Source organism: Dipodomys merriami, unplaced genomic scaffold (assembly GCF_024711535.1).
Source record: "Dipodomys merriami isolate MVZ:Mamm:240054 unplaced genomic scaffold, mDipMer1.0.p SCAF_14, whole genome shotgun sequence".
NCBI lineage: Eukaryota > Metazoa > Chordata > Mammalia > Rodentia > Heteromyidae > Dipodomys > Dipodomys merriami.
The window spans coordinates 40,973,496-40,991,015 of record NW_027202715.1 but is presented as its reverse complement, the minus strand read 5'-3'; the positions used below and the strand labels follow the sequence as shown (position 1 = coordinate 40,991,015).

The window sequence follows — 17,520 nt, the reverse complement described above, 5'->3', positions numbered from 1 at the left end:
TTGCTCTGCATGGAAAACCACAGGGCTCATAACAATTGGGCACATGCACCTGTCTTCTCCCTCAGATTCGAGGAGGAATATACCAAGCCTCAATATACCAATGCCTTAAGAATTTTACATGGGGAGACTGAGTGTTCATAACAGTGTTTGGCTAGGGGTGTTATGTGAGGCGGGTGGACTAGACGCTCTGTAAGCTACCTTCGTCCTTTACTGCATTTTCCTAGCCACATACTTTAGTTACTACATGGGCTTTTTGAGGGAGAAAAAGAGCATATCAGTTCTAAGTGTAAGCCCTAGACTGGTGACTATGTATGTCCCAGATTTTCTGGGCTAGCTAACACATCCAAACATCTCTCCTTGACTTTACAAACCTACAAGTCTTTCTAGTTCTTTACCAGGGAAGCACACCTCAATGAGGCAAGGCTCTGGAAGGCCTCAGCACTGAGGGGACACCGGGAACTTGGAGCAGCCCCATTGTCAATGCAGAAGTACTCAGACTGCCTTGTTTCGCCAGCACCCACAGGAATGGAAGAGCCCAGCCAGAAGGGTAATGGCTGACACCATTAAACCTTCCTTATCTGCAGGGTAGGTTTAATGTCTGCACAGCACAGTGTCCAACTCTGTGCTGTGCCCTTTATATAAATTACCTTGTTCATACTTAAAAGCCAACTTTATGAGACACATCATTTTTTACCAGCAAATGTAAGGAAACTTGTCTATTAAGATAAGAAAATGGAGTTTTAGGTTAAATAACTTGCTTAAAATGGCAGCGCTGCTAAATGAAGGGGCCAGAGTCAACTCCAGGCAGAAACGTAGCCAATCCTGCATTACACAGACGTCTGGGGGAATGAAGTAGACTGGGCCTGATGCATGGTAGGTGCTCAGTAAAGGCTGGAGGTCCTTGCCTAGTTGTGTAAGCAAGTAAGACTCAGAACCCAGGCCTCCCCACACCCAGCTTGTTTGGGCCATCCCATCACCTGAGGGTGGTGCCTCGCACCTCTGGGCCCCTCCCTAACCTGCTGTTGTGGGAACAGCTGCAGGGGACAGCGAGAGTGGCTGAGCCTTGTGCTCCTGGAAGTCTGTCATCTCTTCCTGGGTGAAGGCCAGCTCCTCCATTCTCAGGTACACCACCTCGCCTGGGCTTCTCAGCCCATCGGAGCGGCTGCCTGGGGAGGACAGTGAATGCGTCACCCTTCTGCCTTGGAAAAGACCTGGGGTTCCATGAAGCACAAGATGGTAGCCCCAGACAGGGCTGGGAGAAGGCTGAGCTGTTCTCACCTCACCACAGCCCCACCCATCTGCCCAACTGACTCACCCGGCAGGCTGGTCCTGTTGCTCAGGAGCGTGAGGGCAGGGTCATCCTTGGGGGTCTGGGGTGTGCCCCGGGTTGTGGGGGCTTTGGTAGAGTCTCCATCAGTGAAGGCCTCCATGTCTGGAGACTGGGGTGAGCTGTCCATGTGACAGGCGGTGAGTGCGTTCTGGTATTGCTGTCGGGTGATCTAGAAAGAAGTGGGAAAAGCTCAAGAGAGCTGTGTGGAATCCTCTCAAGATGGAGACACTTTTTCTAAGTTCACAAGCGGCCCTACCATGTTGCTGTGGGACCCCCTGGGCACAGAGGCCTGAGATCTGTAAACCTTAACCTATCTAAGCTGGACCAGCCCAGGAACTAAGGGGCCAGGAGGGGGCCTTATTCATCAGCCACCAGTTTCTTCTATTCCTTTTTATTGCTGTTTGACATCACAGTACACAGGAGGAGCCTATCTGAATCCATTTTGTGTCGCTATGACAAATGTACCTAAGACTGGGGACCTGAAAAAGAAAGGTTTATTTGGTTCACATCTGGTGGTTGAAAAGCCCAACAACCATGGCACCAGTACCAAGTGGACAGCCTCTGCCTTCCCCTCTCCCCAGGCTATATCACAACATGGTAGAGAAGCAGAAAGGGAAATGGCTGGGTGTAGAAGGGGCTGAGAACTTGGGGCAGGCAGCTTTGCTTTCTATCAAGGGTGGTGATCTCAGAACCTAACCACTCCTCAATATCATTATATTGAAGATGTTGGCTGTAGCATGGAAATCTGTGGGGAGCACACTAATACCATAGCTAAATCACAGGACAGGGGTTATAAACTGTCCTAGCTCAGCAATTCTCAAACCCCAGCACTAGAATTACCCAAAGGGCTTACTTAAGGGCTTATTTGAAGTAAGATGTCTGGGTTCAGCTCTCAAAGTTATACTTTTTCTTCTTTTTTTTTATGGCACTGGAGTTTGAACTCAGAGCCTTGCACTCTATCACCTGAACCTTGTCCCCAGCCCTTTTTGGCTTTAGTTATTTTTCCAATAGCATTTTGTGCATGAACTGGACAGAAATCTTCCTACTGATGTTTCCTTAATAGTTGGTATGACCGGTATGGAACTACCATGTCCAGCTTTTTATTGGTTGAGAGGGTCTCATGAACTTTTTTTTTTTCTTGGGCTGGCCTTAAACTGAGATCTTCCCAATCTCTGCTTCCCAAGTAGTTAGGATTACAGACAAAAATCACTTGAGCCTGGTTTAAAGTTTCTAATTCACTATCTAACTTGCATTTCTAGCAAGGTCCAGGTGATGCTAATGCTGCTGGTCTGGATGTTGCACTTTGAGAACCACTGACCTGAGACCTAGTTAAAATCAGACACAGGTCCCACTCAGATTCTTGTTCTTTCCTTATAAAAGATTTAAAAAATTTAATAAAACAGCAGCATGTGGGCAACTGGCTTTGATATTTTCTAGGTCAAAACCATATGTTCTGTGCTTCAACACATAGAACCATGCGTCTCAACCATCTTTTGTCCAGTCTTCAATAGGTTGAATGTTTGTGTTGAGAGCACCTGAATTTCCCAGCTCTTGTCTGTTACTGAGTGAGAAGTCAGTATCGAGCATTTCCCCCAAAGATAGGAAAAGTGTGGCCCTAATACTAAGGGACAGAAAAATTTCCTACACAACACCTGGTAAGCTCAACAAAGCAGCTGGTTTTATTGTAGTTGTGTTCGTTAAAGCATTAGTTTAGATTTCTCTTCTAGCTTAGTCAAAGAAGGCAATGGGACACTCTACCTAGAAAATACAACAGGAAACACATTGCCTGCTTGAACAGCACCCAGGTCCTAGTCAGTACTGGGTTTTCCCCTTTCTGGCTGGTGACCTGGGCCAAATCACTAACCTCTTTAATCTTGTCAGAGGGGCCCAGTGATAATGAGATAAAGTGAATGCACATGTTACCCTCTATTAGGAATGATTACTAATTGTGTGTCCACACAGTAGACTTAGAATCTTACTTTACAGCAGACATCCATTTTCAAGACAGAGGCCAAACTTTGCACTCATGAGGTGTGTAAGTTGTTCCTGGCTTTCTGTGGGTTGGGGGTGGGAAGGAGCAGTGTCCCTCCATCCCCAGAGACAATGTGACAGGTGGTGCTGTGAAGGCAAGACTAGATCTTGGAAAGGTCAATCTTTAACCAAGAAAACAGGAAAAGAGAACACAGGGGAAAGAAATAGAGTCCAACAGGGACAGTGGGCCTAGAGGGAGAGAAAAGCAGCCAGAGTGAGGAAGAGAGAAGGAAAGGGGTATGTGTCGGTCTGACTTTGAAACGGATCTGCTGGCTTAAAGCTCCCATTAGTTGCTAGATTGGCTGTGTCCCCCAAGATAGATGGCTCTTGGTTGTGGCAGCCACAGCAAAAGTTCCACGTTAATGAACGAAGTGATTGGAAAGGTTCTATCCAGGCTGGACCTGCAGTAACCTATGCCACTCAGAAAAAGTGCTATGTCTCCTCTAGGTGCCTGGGACCAGAGGAACTCAAACCCTCCATTTATGCCTTGTTATGGAGGGAAGAATGAGCTGGGAATGAAGAATTGTGGTAACACTACTGAACCAATAGGACAGGATTTCTAAGGAGGTACCGAGTTCCCTGGCATTGGGGGAGTTAGCATAGTTGTTAAACCAGACAGCTGCAGTCAGGATATAACATCAGGGAAAAGAGCACAGGTGGGCTGGGGAGGTTGAGCGGCAGGTGGCTGGCCAAGGACAGGTAGGACAGAGGTTGGGAGAGGGTCTGAACTGGAAGATGGTTTTAGAAAAGCAAAGGCACTCCCTAGTTTTGTTATCGTCTCTATGTCTTACAGCTTTGTTTTCACACACTGCTTTAAACACTACTGTTGACAGGGCACCATTCTGGAAAATGTGTTCAGAAAAGCAATCTCTGTCCTGATTCTCCAGTTGTTTTTCTAGATTCAAGCACCACACCACTTGTCTTTAGTTCCCTTCTCTTGTCTAGCAACTGTGACATTTTTAGGGAGTGGTGGTGGTGCTGGAGGTTGATTCAAGGACCTTGTGAATGCTGGGCAAGGACTGTACCAACAAGTTACATCCCCCGCCCCCTCACAACTTCTTTTTATCTGATACTACAGTGAAATAGCACCAAGAAATATGAGTTATACTGGCAATCAAAAAAAAATTTTCATAATAGCTAGAAAAAAGAAACAGGTAAAATAATTTTAATGATATTTTTTCTTTTATACAATAAATACATTCAACATACTTATGAAAACTCTAACATGAAAACAATATGAAGTTGGAATATGACATTAATTTTTGTATGAAGTCTTTGGAATCCATATGTGGCCACTGGGTTACTGTATTAGGACAACCAAGGTCCAACAGGTCTTGTGCTAAACTACTCTGCCTAGTTTTGAGTTTCAAGGTCAGCTTGGGCTACCTACAGAGACCTTTATCTCAAAACAAAACGGAGGCTTGGGGATGTAGCTCCAGGGAAGAGGACCAAACTTAGATTAATACCCAGCACTGCCTTTTCACCCTAAAGCTGGCTTTGAACCTCGATTCTCAGATCTCAGTCTCCCTCGTAGCTAGGATTACAGGCACAAGCCACCGGCACCCAGCAAAGGTTGTCCTGTTTATGTTGAAACTTAACACGACTTAGCAGATTGCCATTACGACTTAGCAGACCAGGTACCTGGAAGATAACCTTTAAGTTAGGATGTCTTTTGTCATTCTGCTTGGATACTCTCAATTTTCCTATGGTTTATAACACCTCACAAAATGCACCCCTACAACTTAGACTCTATGCCGCTGACAAGCTTTCTGAAACCAGGCCTTTATAAAGCCGGCAGCAATTGCTGCCTGGCATTGGAGCACCTGAATGGGATGCTTGTGGTGTGCAGGGAGTGTAGACTCCTTATCTGGGAGATGGGGGTGGGGTGGGGAGGAGGTCGCCCTCCTGGAGAGTTACCTTCACGAACTGCACATCGCTGAGGATGTGGACTGAGTAGTCGGGTGTGTAGAGGTTGTTGCTGCTACTGTACAGCTGGGTGTTGCTCCCACCAAAGTCACTGCGCTCTCGGTTTGGAGACTCAGAGCGGTTCAACCCGCTGCAGCGAGAAGGGGACCGGTTTACTGCAGATGGTGAGGAAGGGGGAGAGGATCGAAAGACAAGGAGTGATGGGTGGGGAGGAAAGAGAAGGGATGGAAGGATGAGAGAGAGAGAGAGAGAGAGAGAGAGAGAGAGAGAGAGAGAGAGAGAGAGAGAGAGAGAGAGAGAGAGAGATACTTTGACTGAGGTGCTCCAGGAGCAGCAACAGCAGCAACACCAGCACTGGGGGATGGAGGGGAGCCTGCCCTTTCCCACCAGAGGCTAGGAATAAGCTGAGTGCTGGTGTTAAGTCCTGCAAGGAGCAAATACTAAACCCTGTGACTTCTCCAAGGGAGGAGGTGGGGTGCTTGTTCCCAGACCCCCCCCAGACAGTGGGCAGAGGTAGTGGGATGCATTTCTTGGTCCTCATCTTCCCGTTACAGGCAGGGGGCTCCCGAATACATAAGGCCAGTGCCCTTTGCATGGCAAACCACCCAGACAGTGAGACTCCACTGCAGTGGGCTATTGAACACAATCTCACATCAAACCTTATTTTAGAGAGGCCAAGGCCTCAGGTTTGCCCTCAAGACCACCCACTTGTCCCAGTCACACAGAAAGGGTCTGAGACCCACCAGTCATAATCACATTATAAATCACAGGAATAAATTGTTAACAACGTGACTGGTTGTAGCAACGTGGAAGTTCAGGTTCAATTACTTGGAGTTTTGTGCCAGACAATAGGCTATGGACCTGGACCTAGGACCAGGACTCTGCACCATTATCTTCAGAGCTGTTTGGGTGGGAAATCCCAAGATTTGGGGGATCTGAAATGTGGTCCAGAAGGAAGAACAAGGGCTCTGGGTATACACAGCCCTCTGGTCCTGTAAACTGCCTGTCTCACCGCTAGGGGAAGGACTCAGGGCCCCATTGGGTCTTTCAAATGTGGGGAAAGATGGAGTTTGCTCTTACATAGGCCTATGGAAGGACCGGAGCAATGGACACGTTTTCTGTCCAAGACCCAAATATCCAGTCTCATTCTTTTTACATTTTAATTTGGGAGCGAGGGGAGAGAAAATTCTGGAAGGCCTGTTATTTGATTTCAAAATGGACTCTGTGAACTATCTTCCCCAGGATCAATAGAAGAGAGGGCACTAAAGGTGATCCTACTGTTATTTCAACATGAAACCACACTAATGACAATGCAAACGCAAAGTCCCATCCCCCCCCCCGCCCCGTCCCGTCCCCAGTGCTTTTATTTCCCAACTGTCACCACTAAGCAGTTCTTCCAGAAAAGGGGGCCAGAAGGATGCCAGCTTCTCAGAACACAGATTTAGTTGAGGGGGCTCAAATGAAGAATAAAACTCTTCATAGATTCTGGTCCTTGCTCTCTGAGGATAGGATGATTTAATTCTGTCTCTTGAGATAGTGGTACTGTCAATCAAAATATTATATCAGCCCCTCTTTGGAGTGAGTCATGCCAGTTGCTGATCTGTTGTTTCCATGCCAAGATCTTACTGTCTTCCACACCAGTGAGCAGAAAGACTGTGATATTTTCTCATTAGAACAGTAATAATCAGGGCTTTGGTATGATTATAGAATTAAGGATTCTAACTCCATCTTCCTGTTCTCAGTAAGTGTCATTATTTACATGTTGCTACATTACTTCAGAAATCAGAGAGACCTCCACCGAGAGACTCCTGCCACACTCTCCACACCACATCAGTCCTTTGTCTCCGCCTTCAGCACAATGAGCTCCTCTATCTTATGTCCTTCTAACAAAGATCAGTAACCATCACATTACCTGGGCCACATCTGGTCTCCCCACAATAATCTTATGCAGCAATTCTCCTACCTCTCCCTCTCCTCCCTCTGTCTCTCTGTCTCTCTCTCTGTATACACATTTCCAGACTTAGACTAGAGGCCTGAAATTACCAACAGTACCAAACCCTATTCATGTTACATTTTTCCCCTATGATAATTTAACTTCTAAATTGCATACACTAAGTGATTAGCATTTATTCCTATTTACTAACCAATTCCATAGAATAACTACAGCAATATATTATAATACAAATTATTTAAGGGGCTGGGAAGGTAGCTCAGTGGTAGAGCACTTGCCTTGCATGCCTGAGGCCCTGGGTTCGATTCCTCAGCACCACATAAGCAAAAAGAAAAAAGCCGGAAGTGGAGCTGTGGCTCAAGTGGTAGAGTGCTAACCTTGAGCTGAAGAGCTCAGGGACAGCGCCCAGGCCCAGAGTTCAGGCCCCACGACTGGACCCAAAGAATAAAAAATAAAAATAAAAGTACTGATGGCCTCCATTATAAAAAAGTTATTTAAAACTTGTGAATTGCTTAGTTCTGGTATTCTTCATCACTAATTTATAGACCTCAGTTGATAATGGGTAACTCGACCCTGGAAGGGGAAAATGTGCATAAAGAGGACCACTGCAGTCTATTTTCATCCAGCTGCCAGAATCAAAAACTTAAAAACGCAAATTAGTTTTCTATAGTACTGGAGTAAACCCAAGATAACAGTATTAAAAAGAAAACGTTACATTTCAATGCTGGTCTTGCTCCCTTGAATAATTGATGAGTTCTGGCTTGGCTAGACTCATTTGTGGCTAGGCAAGGTGGTAGGCAGCTGGGAAGGTCAGCACTCTCTCTTCCAGGCTAATTGTTGGGGAAATAAGCAGGCAGTCTTGCAGGAAAGCAGCTCCTCTGGTATACAAACAGGCCTGGAAAATCACACCTTGTCCCAGTGGGTGCTGGCCTCCATTCGGTTTGCACATTACCCAGGGACAGGATGTGAGCAAGGCCTGTGGCTTCAGTTGCCTGGAGAAAGCACTGCCATATCTTGACCGTCCTCCAGTCTGCCTGGCTGGACACAGGCTTCATCTACTCCACACCCACGATTCCACATTCATCTCTGAGGTCCCAATCCAAGAGATATGTGGGAAGAGGACAAGGAAACAGAGCTAGATCACATCTACTAAATTCCTCCCATGCACATAGCAAATCACCTCCATGACTTGTTGGAAACAGAGGCAATAACTACACCCCAGTTGCTCATACAGCTCTCAGTCTCCACAGGCACCAGAAACAGTCACCCTGCTGTTACTCAGAGATTCACAGGTCAACCACAAGCTACATTACAGTTGGGTTGGGAGGAGAAACAGGTTTTTTGTTTTTTTTTTTTGTTTTGATACACTGTTGAGGTTTTTTTCAAAATCCCAAAGGATTTTCAGCACCAAAAGATCCATTTGTCTTATGAAGGTCAGGACTAGAAAAGCAATTTTTCAAAGAAAAAGGAAACCTTATTTTGTGACGGGCTCATCTGAGTGTTGGTTAAGATGAATCTCGTGCCCCAGAGCCTGACATTTCTCAATAGGTGGGAATGCTGATGAATTGGCATTTTGGTAATTGTGCACATGCATTCAGAGTTTCCGAGCAAGGGGACTGGAAATGGAAATGCTCTTAATAAAAAAATAAAGAAGAAGAAGAAATCAGTAACAGACGAGTGTCCTAACAGCAGGCAAAGTAGTTCAAGTTGTATAAATCCCTCTGCCATTTCCTAAGCGTACAGAGGCACCACTTGCGGGGGAGTGAAGCACCAAGGAATGTCCTAAGTACAATGCAAGGAAAAGACAGATTAAAGACTGGCCACAGGACTGTTAACGGGAGGTAAGCCAAGGGTCCACACATCCTTGGCCCACTCCTGCTCTTGCCTTCTACCTTTAAGTTGGCTCTGGTTGTGACTGAGTGTTAGGAAGGAGGATTTCCTTCTCTGGAGCCAAGTAATATGGAAAAGCATTCCTATGGCCATGGTGTGGTCAGTCTCTGAGAGATGTGTCCTGGCAGCTTGGTTATTAAGCTTAGATGAAGAAGACACTGGGGTGAAATTTGGAGGAGAAAGAGTGTGTGGGAAAGGACTTCACACTGCAATGGTGACTGAAAGGAATTCTTTTCTCTGTACTAATAGGCAGCATCCCCCACATTTTCATACAGATATGGACTCTTGCTTTACTTGTGACACTTTTATCTAGGGAGCCTTTACACCCCATCCAGGAACCATTACCCAAGATATCCAAGATGAATAATGCCATACTACTCTTTGGGAGCTGGGGATGTGTGGAAAAGGAAGGCCCAATGGCTTGTCTGTCTACATCTTTTTGAGCATCAGTTAAGATGAGGGACATGGCTACATTTTTCCAAATTAGATGGAGAGTTCAATTACACAGGCCTGTAGGAGTACAAAGTAGAATTATTAAAATTCATCCGTCTTTGATAGTATTCATCCTCAGATAACCAAATACCAAAGGGCAGCCCTGTGTCAAAATTCAATGTGAACTCTGCAAGCTAGCCATCCATTAGGATCCCAGATGAACTCGCTCCAAGTTTTAATGGGTCCCAAATTTTTATCACACAAGAGACAACCCAAAGGAATATTTCTATTTTCCACATTTCATAGACATTAGAAGTAGAAAGGTTATTTTTAGGGACTCCTAGTATGTTCTTTGAGAAAATACCATCTTTCTTTTCTTTTTTAAAAAATCTCAATGCACATTTTGGTTGGACAATTGAGCACTGAAAGAGCCCTTGGGTTCTCCTGCCTCCGTGTTCTTGTGGATATGGACGGATCATCCTGGGGAACCCAACATTATCTCTGGTATTTGGAGAAGAAAACAGGAATGCATGCAGAAGAGAGAATGCTAATGGCAGGGGGGCTAATCAGTGGGGCTAAGTTTTCTCCCTTCCTTCCTCCCTCCCTCCGTCCCTCCCTTTTTTTCTGTACTGATACTAGGAACTCAAGGCCTGGACACTTTCCTTTAGCTTTTTTGCTCAAGGCTGGTACTCTATTACTTGAGCCACAGATACACTTCCAGCTTTTGTTGATTGGTTTTTTGGAGATAAGAATCTCCTGGTCTCGGGGCTGGGAAGGTGGCTCAGTGGTAGAGCACTTGCCTTGCATGCTCGAGGCCCTGGGTTCGATTCCTCAGCACTACATGAGAAAAAAGCCGGAAGTGGCACTGTGGCTCAAGTGGTAGAGTGCTAGCCTTGAGCTGAAGAGCTGAGGGACAGCACCCAGGCCCAGAGTTCTGGCCCCACGACTGGACCCCAAAAAAAAAAAAAAGAATCTCCTGGACTTTCTTGCTTGGTCTGGCTTTGAACTGCAACTCTCAGATCTCAGCCTTTGGAGTAGCCAAGATTATACAGGTGTGAGCTAACAAAAGTTTCATTTGTAAATTAAAGCAGCTCCAAAGCTGGCTAATTTTACCACCCTTTGGAGGTAATCCACAAGCCACTTAGCAACTCTGACTTCACGCAAATGCTCCAATGGAAAGAAATGCCTATAGGTAATGATTTGTAATCAGATGCTCAATATTTTTGCAATATTTGATGCATGGACCTCTGGTTTTTGCAGTCTTAATCCAGTATGAGCAACATATTCATTAGTATTCATTAGCAACATATTAGCAACTTTAGCACCCCCTCTAGGGGGTGCAAAATGCATACACGTAGAGGAACAGCGAGGTCCCCGGCAATAGAAGGAAGTCAGGACCTAACAGACTTGGATTCCAGTCCTCATTCTTCTACCTACTTATTACATACCCAACACTGACCCCTTACTTGTTATTTACCAACAGGATTTCTGCCCATTTCCGAAAGTGGCTGTAAGGATCAAATAAAATTAACATTGAATTTTTTTTAAACTTAAAACTCTTATTAATTTCTATGGCTTTTCTTTTTCCCCTTTGTTAAGATGAGGTCAAGATTTTATATGTTCATAAGTTTATGGATCAGAAATTAAACAGGGGTCCAGAGGTGCCTATAGTTTTCTGCTACAGAATTCCAGTCGTCTAATACTTTTTCTATGGTAAAATGGGACAGAGAGGCAGGAACAGTACCATAATGTAGGTCCTATGGATGTCACCTACCCCCTAGGATCAGCATCCTAGTGGGTGTTTGTCTGTAAATAGAGGCCAGCCAAATAGAAGAGGAGGAAAGAGGCAAAGGAGAAGAAAGGCTCTCTACCTCCCATTTCCCCTGCTGTATCCATCTCTGCTATACCCTGCAGGGCAGGAAAAGGCTGGCTTTGTTCTTGCTTCTTTATTGTTGGGCTTGCTATTGGGCTGAACACCCACAGTCATGGAAAATGGGGGGAAGGCTGAAAGAGCTCTCAGGGGCTCTGGTATCAGCCAGAGATGGAATAGAAATCTCAGCCTCTCTTGGGTTGAGGGATTACACAGCAAGAATGAGTCACTTCAATCTCTGTCTGACACTGAGCTGCCATGAAGTTTCCCATAATTACTGGTGAACTAAAATTAACCTTCTTTAAGTGGGAAAGTGACAATTAACTGGGTTATCTGGTTCATTCAACTTTGATCCTTTTGGTTGAAAAAAAATTAAAAAAGGTATGTTTCCTTTCTATGGAACATTCACAGCACACTTTGGGCCTTCTCCAAGACTTCTTCAGGATTTACTGAAAGGTCCATGATGTTATTTCTACATTTTTGCTGGCACGCAGGAACAGACCATTGAGCTGGTGAGGGCACCCACCTGGCACTCTACATGCCTTGCCAGTTCTGTAGCCAGCAGGAGCTCTTACAAGGCAAGGGAAGCTTTGTTTGTTGGTGGGAAATGACCATCAAGTTGAGAGAGAAAACTGGTGAAATTTGAGAAGGTGGCTAATTTGTCTTATGCAAATAAACATGGGAGTGAGACTGTTTTTTTAGTGAAAAAAAATGTGATTGGGAGGAGACAAGTCAACATAAATACTTGTGAAGCTGCAGATCTGAGTGCTTCCGGGTCTCTAGACAGAGCCTTTCTAATACTGAGGGTCTGCTCTCCAGACAGTGAGACCAAATTTGATTCTTGGTGTCTGAGGGTATAGTGGGACTCTCAGGAATAAGGGACACTGTGCAGGTGTTATAGAAAATTGAAGTATGTTCTAACTGTAGGGCAATTGCACAAACACATTCCTGCGTTGGTCATTACTTGCTCGACAGGCCTAAGAGACCTACCTCTAGAGATGAAAATAATATAAACGGCTATTTAATTACTCAGTTGCAATGCATGGGTGCAGTTGCTGTGTAGCTCTGTGATGTTACTTGATTAAAAAGAAAATTAGCAATTTTTCTTTAATTAACATGAGAGGTTAAACCTAATGAAAAGTTGCTCTGATATTTTTACCTAGTGTCCTTTGTATGACTAGTGACAAGGGAATATGACCATCACATAGTATATTACCGAGAAAAGACAGTACTTAGTTAAAGGCAGAGATCAGAGAGGGAAAGGGAGAAGAGAAAGGTAGGAATAAAATACAGTGTTCCATTATTCTTCCTAGTCCTTATTCCTCTACTCTTCAATCAAATAGTGAGAAAAGACATACAATCTCTGACCCCCCGCCCCCCGCCACCACCATGTGTCCATTCACAACCCAGATCCATCCCAACAACAAAGTCATAATGGGGCTGAAGCAGCCAGCAATGCCAATTGCAACCAGCTGGCAACTGCAGTGTATGCAAATGAGTGTCATTTGTGCAATGCACTCTGTCTAAGTGATGATGTAAGTGGCTGTTGGGAGAGACTAGTTCTTATACAGGACCGTGAAAGGCCAGAGACTTCTAGAAAACCCCAGTGGATCTATAGAGACCTGAGACGGCCATGCATGTTTACCTGGGGAGCCTGCCAGAGAGTCCCCTCTGCTGAAGGCGAAGGTACGAGACACAGAGATGGGCACTAGAGAGTCAAGGACCAAAGGTATATGAGTAGTGAAGGAAGATACACACCAAAGGGGGGGAGAGAGAGAGAGAGAGAGAGACAGAGAGAGAGAGAGAGAGACAGAGAGAGAGAGAGAGAGACAGAGAGAGAGAGAGAGAGAGACAGAGACAGAGACAGAGAGAGAGAGAGAGAGAGAGAAGCGAAGTAGTGAGACAGTCTGTTCCTGGATCTTCACAGCTTCACATTTTTCTGCAAAAAAAAAAAAAAAAAAGAACCTTGCCTTTGAAAATGTGAGAGTCATATCTGCTTATAATGTCACTCTCCGGAAAGACAAAATAAAACAAGCAAATGGATCTTGCTGAAGGTATTCTAGCTGAAGGTATTCTAGAATAATCAATGAGTAGCAGAGGCAGCACCCCAGTGGAGAGCAGGGAAGCAGCCTTCTCTGACATGCTCCACCTGTTCTAGCACGGCACCGTGTTCACACCGGGCTCTCCCAGCTGCCTGTGACTCCTACTTAATGGCAGGTCCTCAGAGGCTCAAAAGCCAAGTGCATGCTCCTGCCAGGCCTATCCTCAAGGAAGCTGGATCCTGCTCAGGACTCCTAAGTGCTCTTCCTGTGGTCCCCAGTGCTGGTGAGAAAGTGCGTTGCCAGAGGATGCGAACAAAGCTACAGCAGCAAGCCCATAGCTTTAATGTGAATTAATTGGATGAGTTAAATCACAGTCACTTCGTAGGAAGTAGAAATACTTTGAGGCATCTCTCCTTATTCCCTTTGCTCTCTTTTCCTTTCCCCACAGAGTTGAATATGGTGCTGGTTATCACTTGGGAATGGTGTGTATGTGTGTGTGTGTGTGTGTGTGATCACTTGGGAATGTGTGTGTGTGTGTGTGTGTGTGTGTGTAGGAGTGTCTAGCAACTACACAGGCCTCTTCCTGTCCTGATCTTGACCCAGTGGTGTTTCTCATGGGAATCTGTATCCACCCTATCTGGTTATTCCCAGCTCTCCCAAGGAACTGAACGGAGGTAAAGGCATGCTAAATTAGGAGCTCCTGTTCGTTTCTCTTCTGTACTACAAGACTTGTCTCTGAAATTACCTATCTATGCTAGGAAGTGCAAGAGGGGAGCTTTGTAAGCATTGATTCTGACATGAGAAGTTAATGAATATTTGAGTAGGCTTATCTTATTAGACACCCCACAGTGTTGAGAAGAATCTAGTTGTTCTTCAACTAAATGTGTATATCATCAAATAGGGGAGATTTGTTCTCTCCTCACTGCACAACTCTTAGGCACCTGCTCCTCCTGGACATTTGTTAATGCTCAGAACTGTGGAGAAGGAAAGACAGTTGAATGTTTACCTTTAGTTAACCAGTTTTAAAGGAGAGATGAGTACTGAAAGTTCACTCCTGTCTTTTTGATAAAACTGAAGGCGTGTGTGTGTGTGTGTGTGTGTGTGTGTGTGTGTGTGTGTGTGTGTGTGTGTGTGTGGTCAAAACAGACTTTGAAGTTATGGCTTCACTTGCTGGGCTAGAGCTGTACCACTGAGCTGAGCCTCTAGCCCTTTTTTGCCCTGGTTATTTTTGAGATAGAGTTTTGTCTGTCATGGACTACCTATTTATGGATCCCATGAAGCTAGGATAATAGGCTTGTACTACTTTATCCAGCTTTCAGTTAGGAAGGGATTTACAATCATTTTTGCCTATGCTGGCCTCCTCCCAAGGAACTAGGCTTATAGGTGTGAACTACTGGCTTCAGCTTTAAGTGAAGGAGTTTGTCAGAAAGAACTAGAAGTAGCAAGAAAGGAAAAGAGGAATCTAGAAAACATTTTCCTCCTCCTCCTGTTCCTCCTCTTCCTCGTTATTATTATTATTATTATTTTAAAGAAAGAAGGACCTCTAACATGGGTGGGCTAGGGAGCCTGAAAAGCCCTTTATTTCTCAGAGTTCCACCTCTTTTTTCCTTCTCCAAGAGCTAAGTTGGGGCCAGCACATCCAAGAGCAGATCCTAACATGATGGGTGGTACCGAAATCTCTTTTTGGGAATAAGGTTTACTCTGCCCTGGAGCCTGGCCCTCACTCATCCAGTGTTCTCATATAGAAAATCTGTGCTTTGTGCAGCAACCTTGCTAAGCGTTGTTGGCTTATATATGTGTCCCTGGATACCATGGTTGTTTGTTTGTTTGTTTAATTTTACAAGATCTCCTTCAACTTAAGTTCTATAATCCTGTGGATGTGGCAGGTACTTAGCCTTCATCTCAGTCACCTACTGGGTTAGGAAGGGAATTCATGCAGTAACTGTTTCACTATTTCCAAATAGCAATTGCATTCCATCTAAAATATATATTCCCTACGCTGTGTGCACACAGGGATGTCCCTAGGTAAGTCCTCGGCTTCCTGGATGGCTTGGTGCAAATAATGTACTTGTTATCATTCTAAAATGGCATCTAGGTTGTTATATCCTAGGAACTCTGACATCCTGTTCTGGAATCCACTGACAAATCCCAATCTAAAGCCCTGTGTAAGAGCACTTTATGAGGAGAGGAAATACCTAGCCTGCGTGGTATTAAAGTGGTTACTTGTCAACACTAACTGCTGCAAGCAATGCAAAATTCAGACCAGTGAATCAAAAAGAAGATGTAGAGAAATAATTCTCTGTGTATCACACTTAGATCACCATGAATGTCATGCCCTCTAAAAAACAAGCACAATAACTCTACACAGAGAACAGCAAGAAGGAATAGCACAGAGGGCCAGATCAAGCCAGCCATTAGCCCTGTGCCAGTCCGCACCAGCAGCATGCATGGGCAGCTGACACACATCCCATCCCCAGCTGAGAGGTAGCAAGCAAGGGCCGTGCTACAGACTGTAGCAACCTCCCACTTCCATCCCCAACCTCCTCATCATCACGGCTACCTGAGGACACCACCACAGGTACAATAATGGCACAGCAGCGTTTTTAGGTAAAGGCCAATGATGAGTTACTACTGCTGAGAAGGAAAGAGCACACACATCACTTGCCTGCATTCCCTGGAAGGTGGCAATTAATGGCGCCTGCACTCATACCTCGATGCCCTCCCTCCCTCCACATTCATCACCTGTGCAGAAGCAAAGCAGACACAGCAAACATTCCAGACGCACAGAACCTAAGCCCCCAAGGTCTGTGGGTACCTGGGAGGAGGCAGTGTTCCTGGCAGGGCATTACAGAGAGGCTGCCAGCATTTGAGTTAGCCCAGCCCAGGTTCAAAGTGTGTGGGTTCAGACCCCCAGACAGGGCTGAGGCAGGACCATGGTGGGGAGGACAAGGAAGGGGTTTGAAAGATACATACGAAAGACGGAGGATCCAGCCAGACTTCCGACCTTCCGTACATCATTATCTAAAGACAGAGGGATGCAGTGGGTTGGTTTCAGAGACAATTCAAAAATCTCTCTACTTCCACTCTACACTCCCTCCCCGCCCCCCCTCCCACTAGTACCAGTGATCCCTATAAAATGCAGGAAGTCAAAGGGGAAAGCTAAGTAACTTGTCCCTTCAGACTGGAAAATACATTCATTACCCCTAACAATAGACAATGTGATTTGCTTTTCCCAACTTACACTTTTCCTCATCTAAAGTGATAGTTATAGCCATTTAACAGAGGCAGAAACTAAAGCCAAGGAAGTTTAATGGCTTGTCCAGGGTCCGTAACAGAGGTTAAAAGAAGAGTTACGATTTGAGCCCAGATGCTTTTCCTGAGATCCTCTGCTTTCCCGATAAGCGATGGCTTGGGAACAGGAATACCTGAGCAAGCAGTGGTCATGATGGCTGGTACTCCATAGTAGGTAAAGGCTCCATTCTCGAAGCGAAGGCCTTCCTTACCGACCTCTACCTCCACTTTACCCTGCAGACAGAAGCAGCATACCAAGGCTACGTGAGCACTTCCAGGTCTATTATTAACTAGTACCTAAGCACTTTTACTTGTGTAACACATAGATTCACATTTTGATCACAGAGCAAACAATGTGAGTCCTGTTTTAGATATGTATTCACAAGGAGTATTTTCAACTTTATTTTTTGAGACAGGATCTTGTTATGTAGCCCAAGCTGGGCTAGAACTTTTCATCCTCTTACCTCGGCTTCCTGAGTGCTGGGGTCATAATGCATGCACTACTACACTTGGCTAAGAAGTAAGAGTTTTTTGTTTTTGTTTTGTACTGAGATTGAATTCAGAGCCTAACAGATATTAGTAGAGTGCTCTATCATTTCAACTAAATCCCCAGCCCTGTAGCAAATTCATTTTTTCATTTTCCTAAAGCACCATTTAGTTATAAACAACCAAGTGTTCCTTGAACACAGTAATGATTCTTCTAGAACATACAGAGCCTCATACACTACTCCACCATCACAGTCGGAGATCAGTCCAT

General features: G+C 45.1%; 1 protein-coding gene across 1 annotated transcript in view; it reads right to left on the bottom strand.

Moving 5' to 3' along the window:
* The window catches only part of LOC138825677 (metal transporter CNNM1), a 48,856-nt gene that overhangs the window by 3,886 nt on the left and 27,450 nt on the right, over positions 1-17,520 (bottom strand). Inside the window, exons 5-10 of the mRNA XM_070020358.1 lie at positions 16,898-16,997; positions 16,446-16,493; positions 13,076-13,138; positions 5,279-5,442; positions 1,316-1,499; positions 1,017-1,166 (exon numbers count right to left, since the gene is read on the bottom strand). Coding sequence (XP_069876459.1) covers positions 1,017-1,166; positions 1,316-1,499; positions 5,279-5,442; positions 13,076-13,138; positions 16,446-16,493; positions 16,898-16,997 — 709 coding nt within the window. The remainder of the gene's footprint in view (positions 1-1,016; positions 1,167-1,315; positions 1,500-5,278; positions 5,443-13,075; positions 13,139-16,445; positions 16,494-16,897; positions 16,998-17,520) is intronic.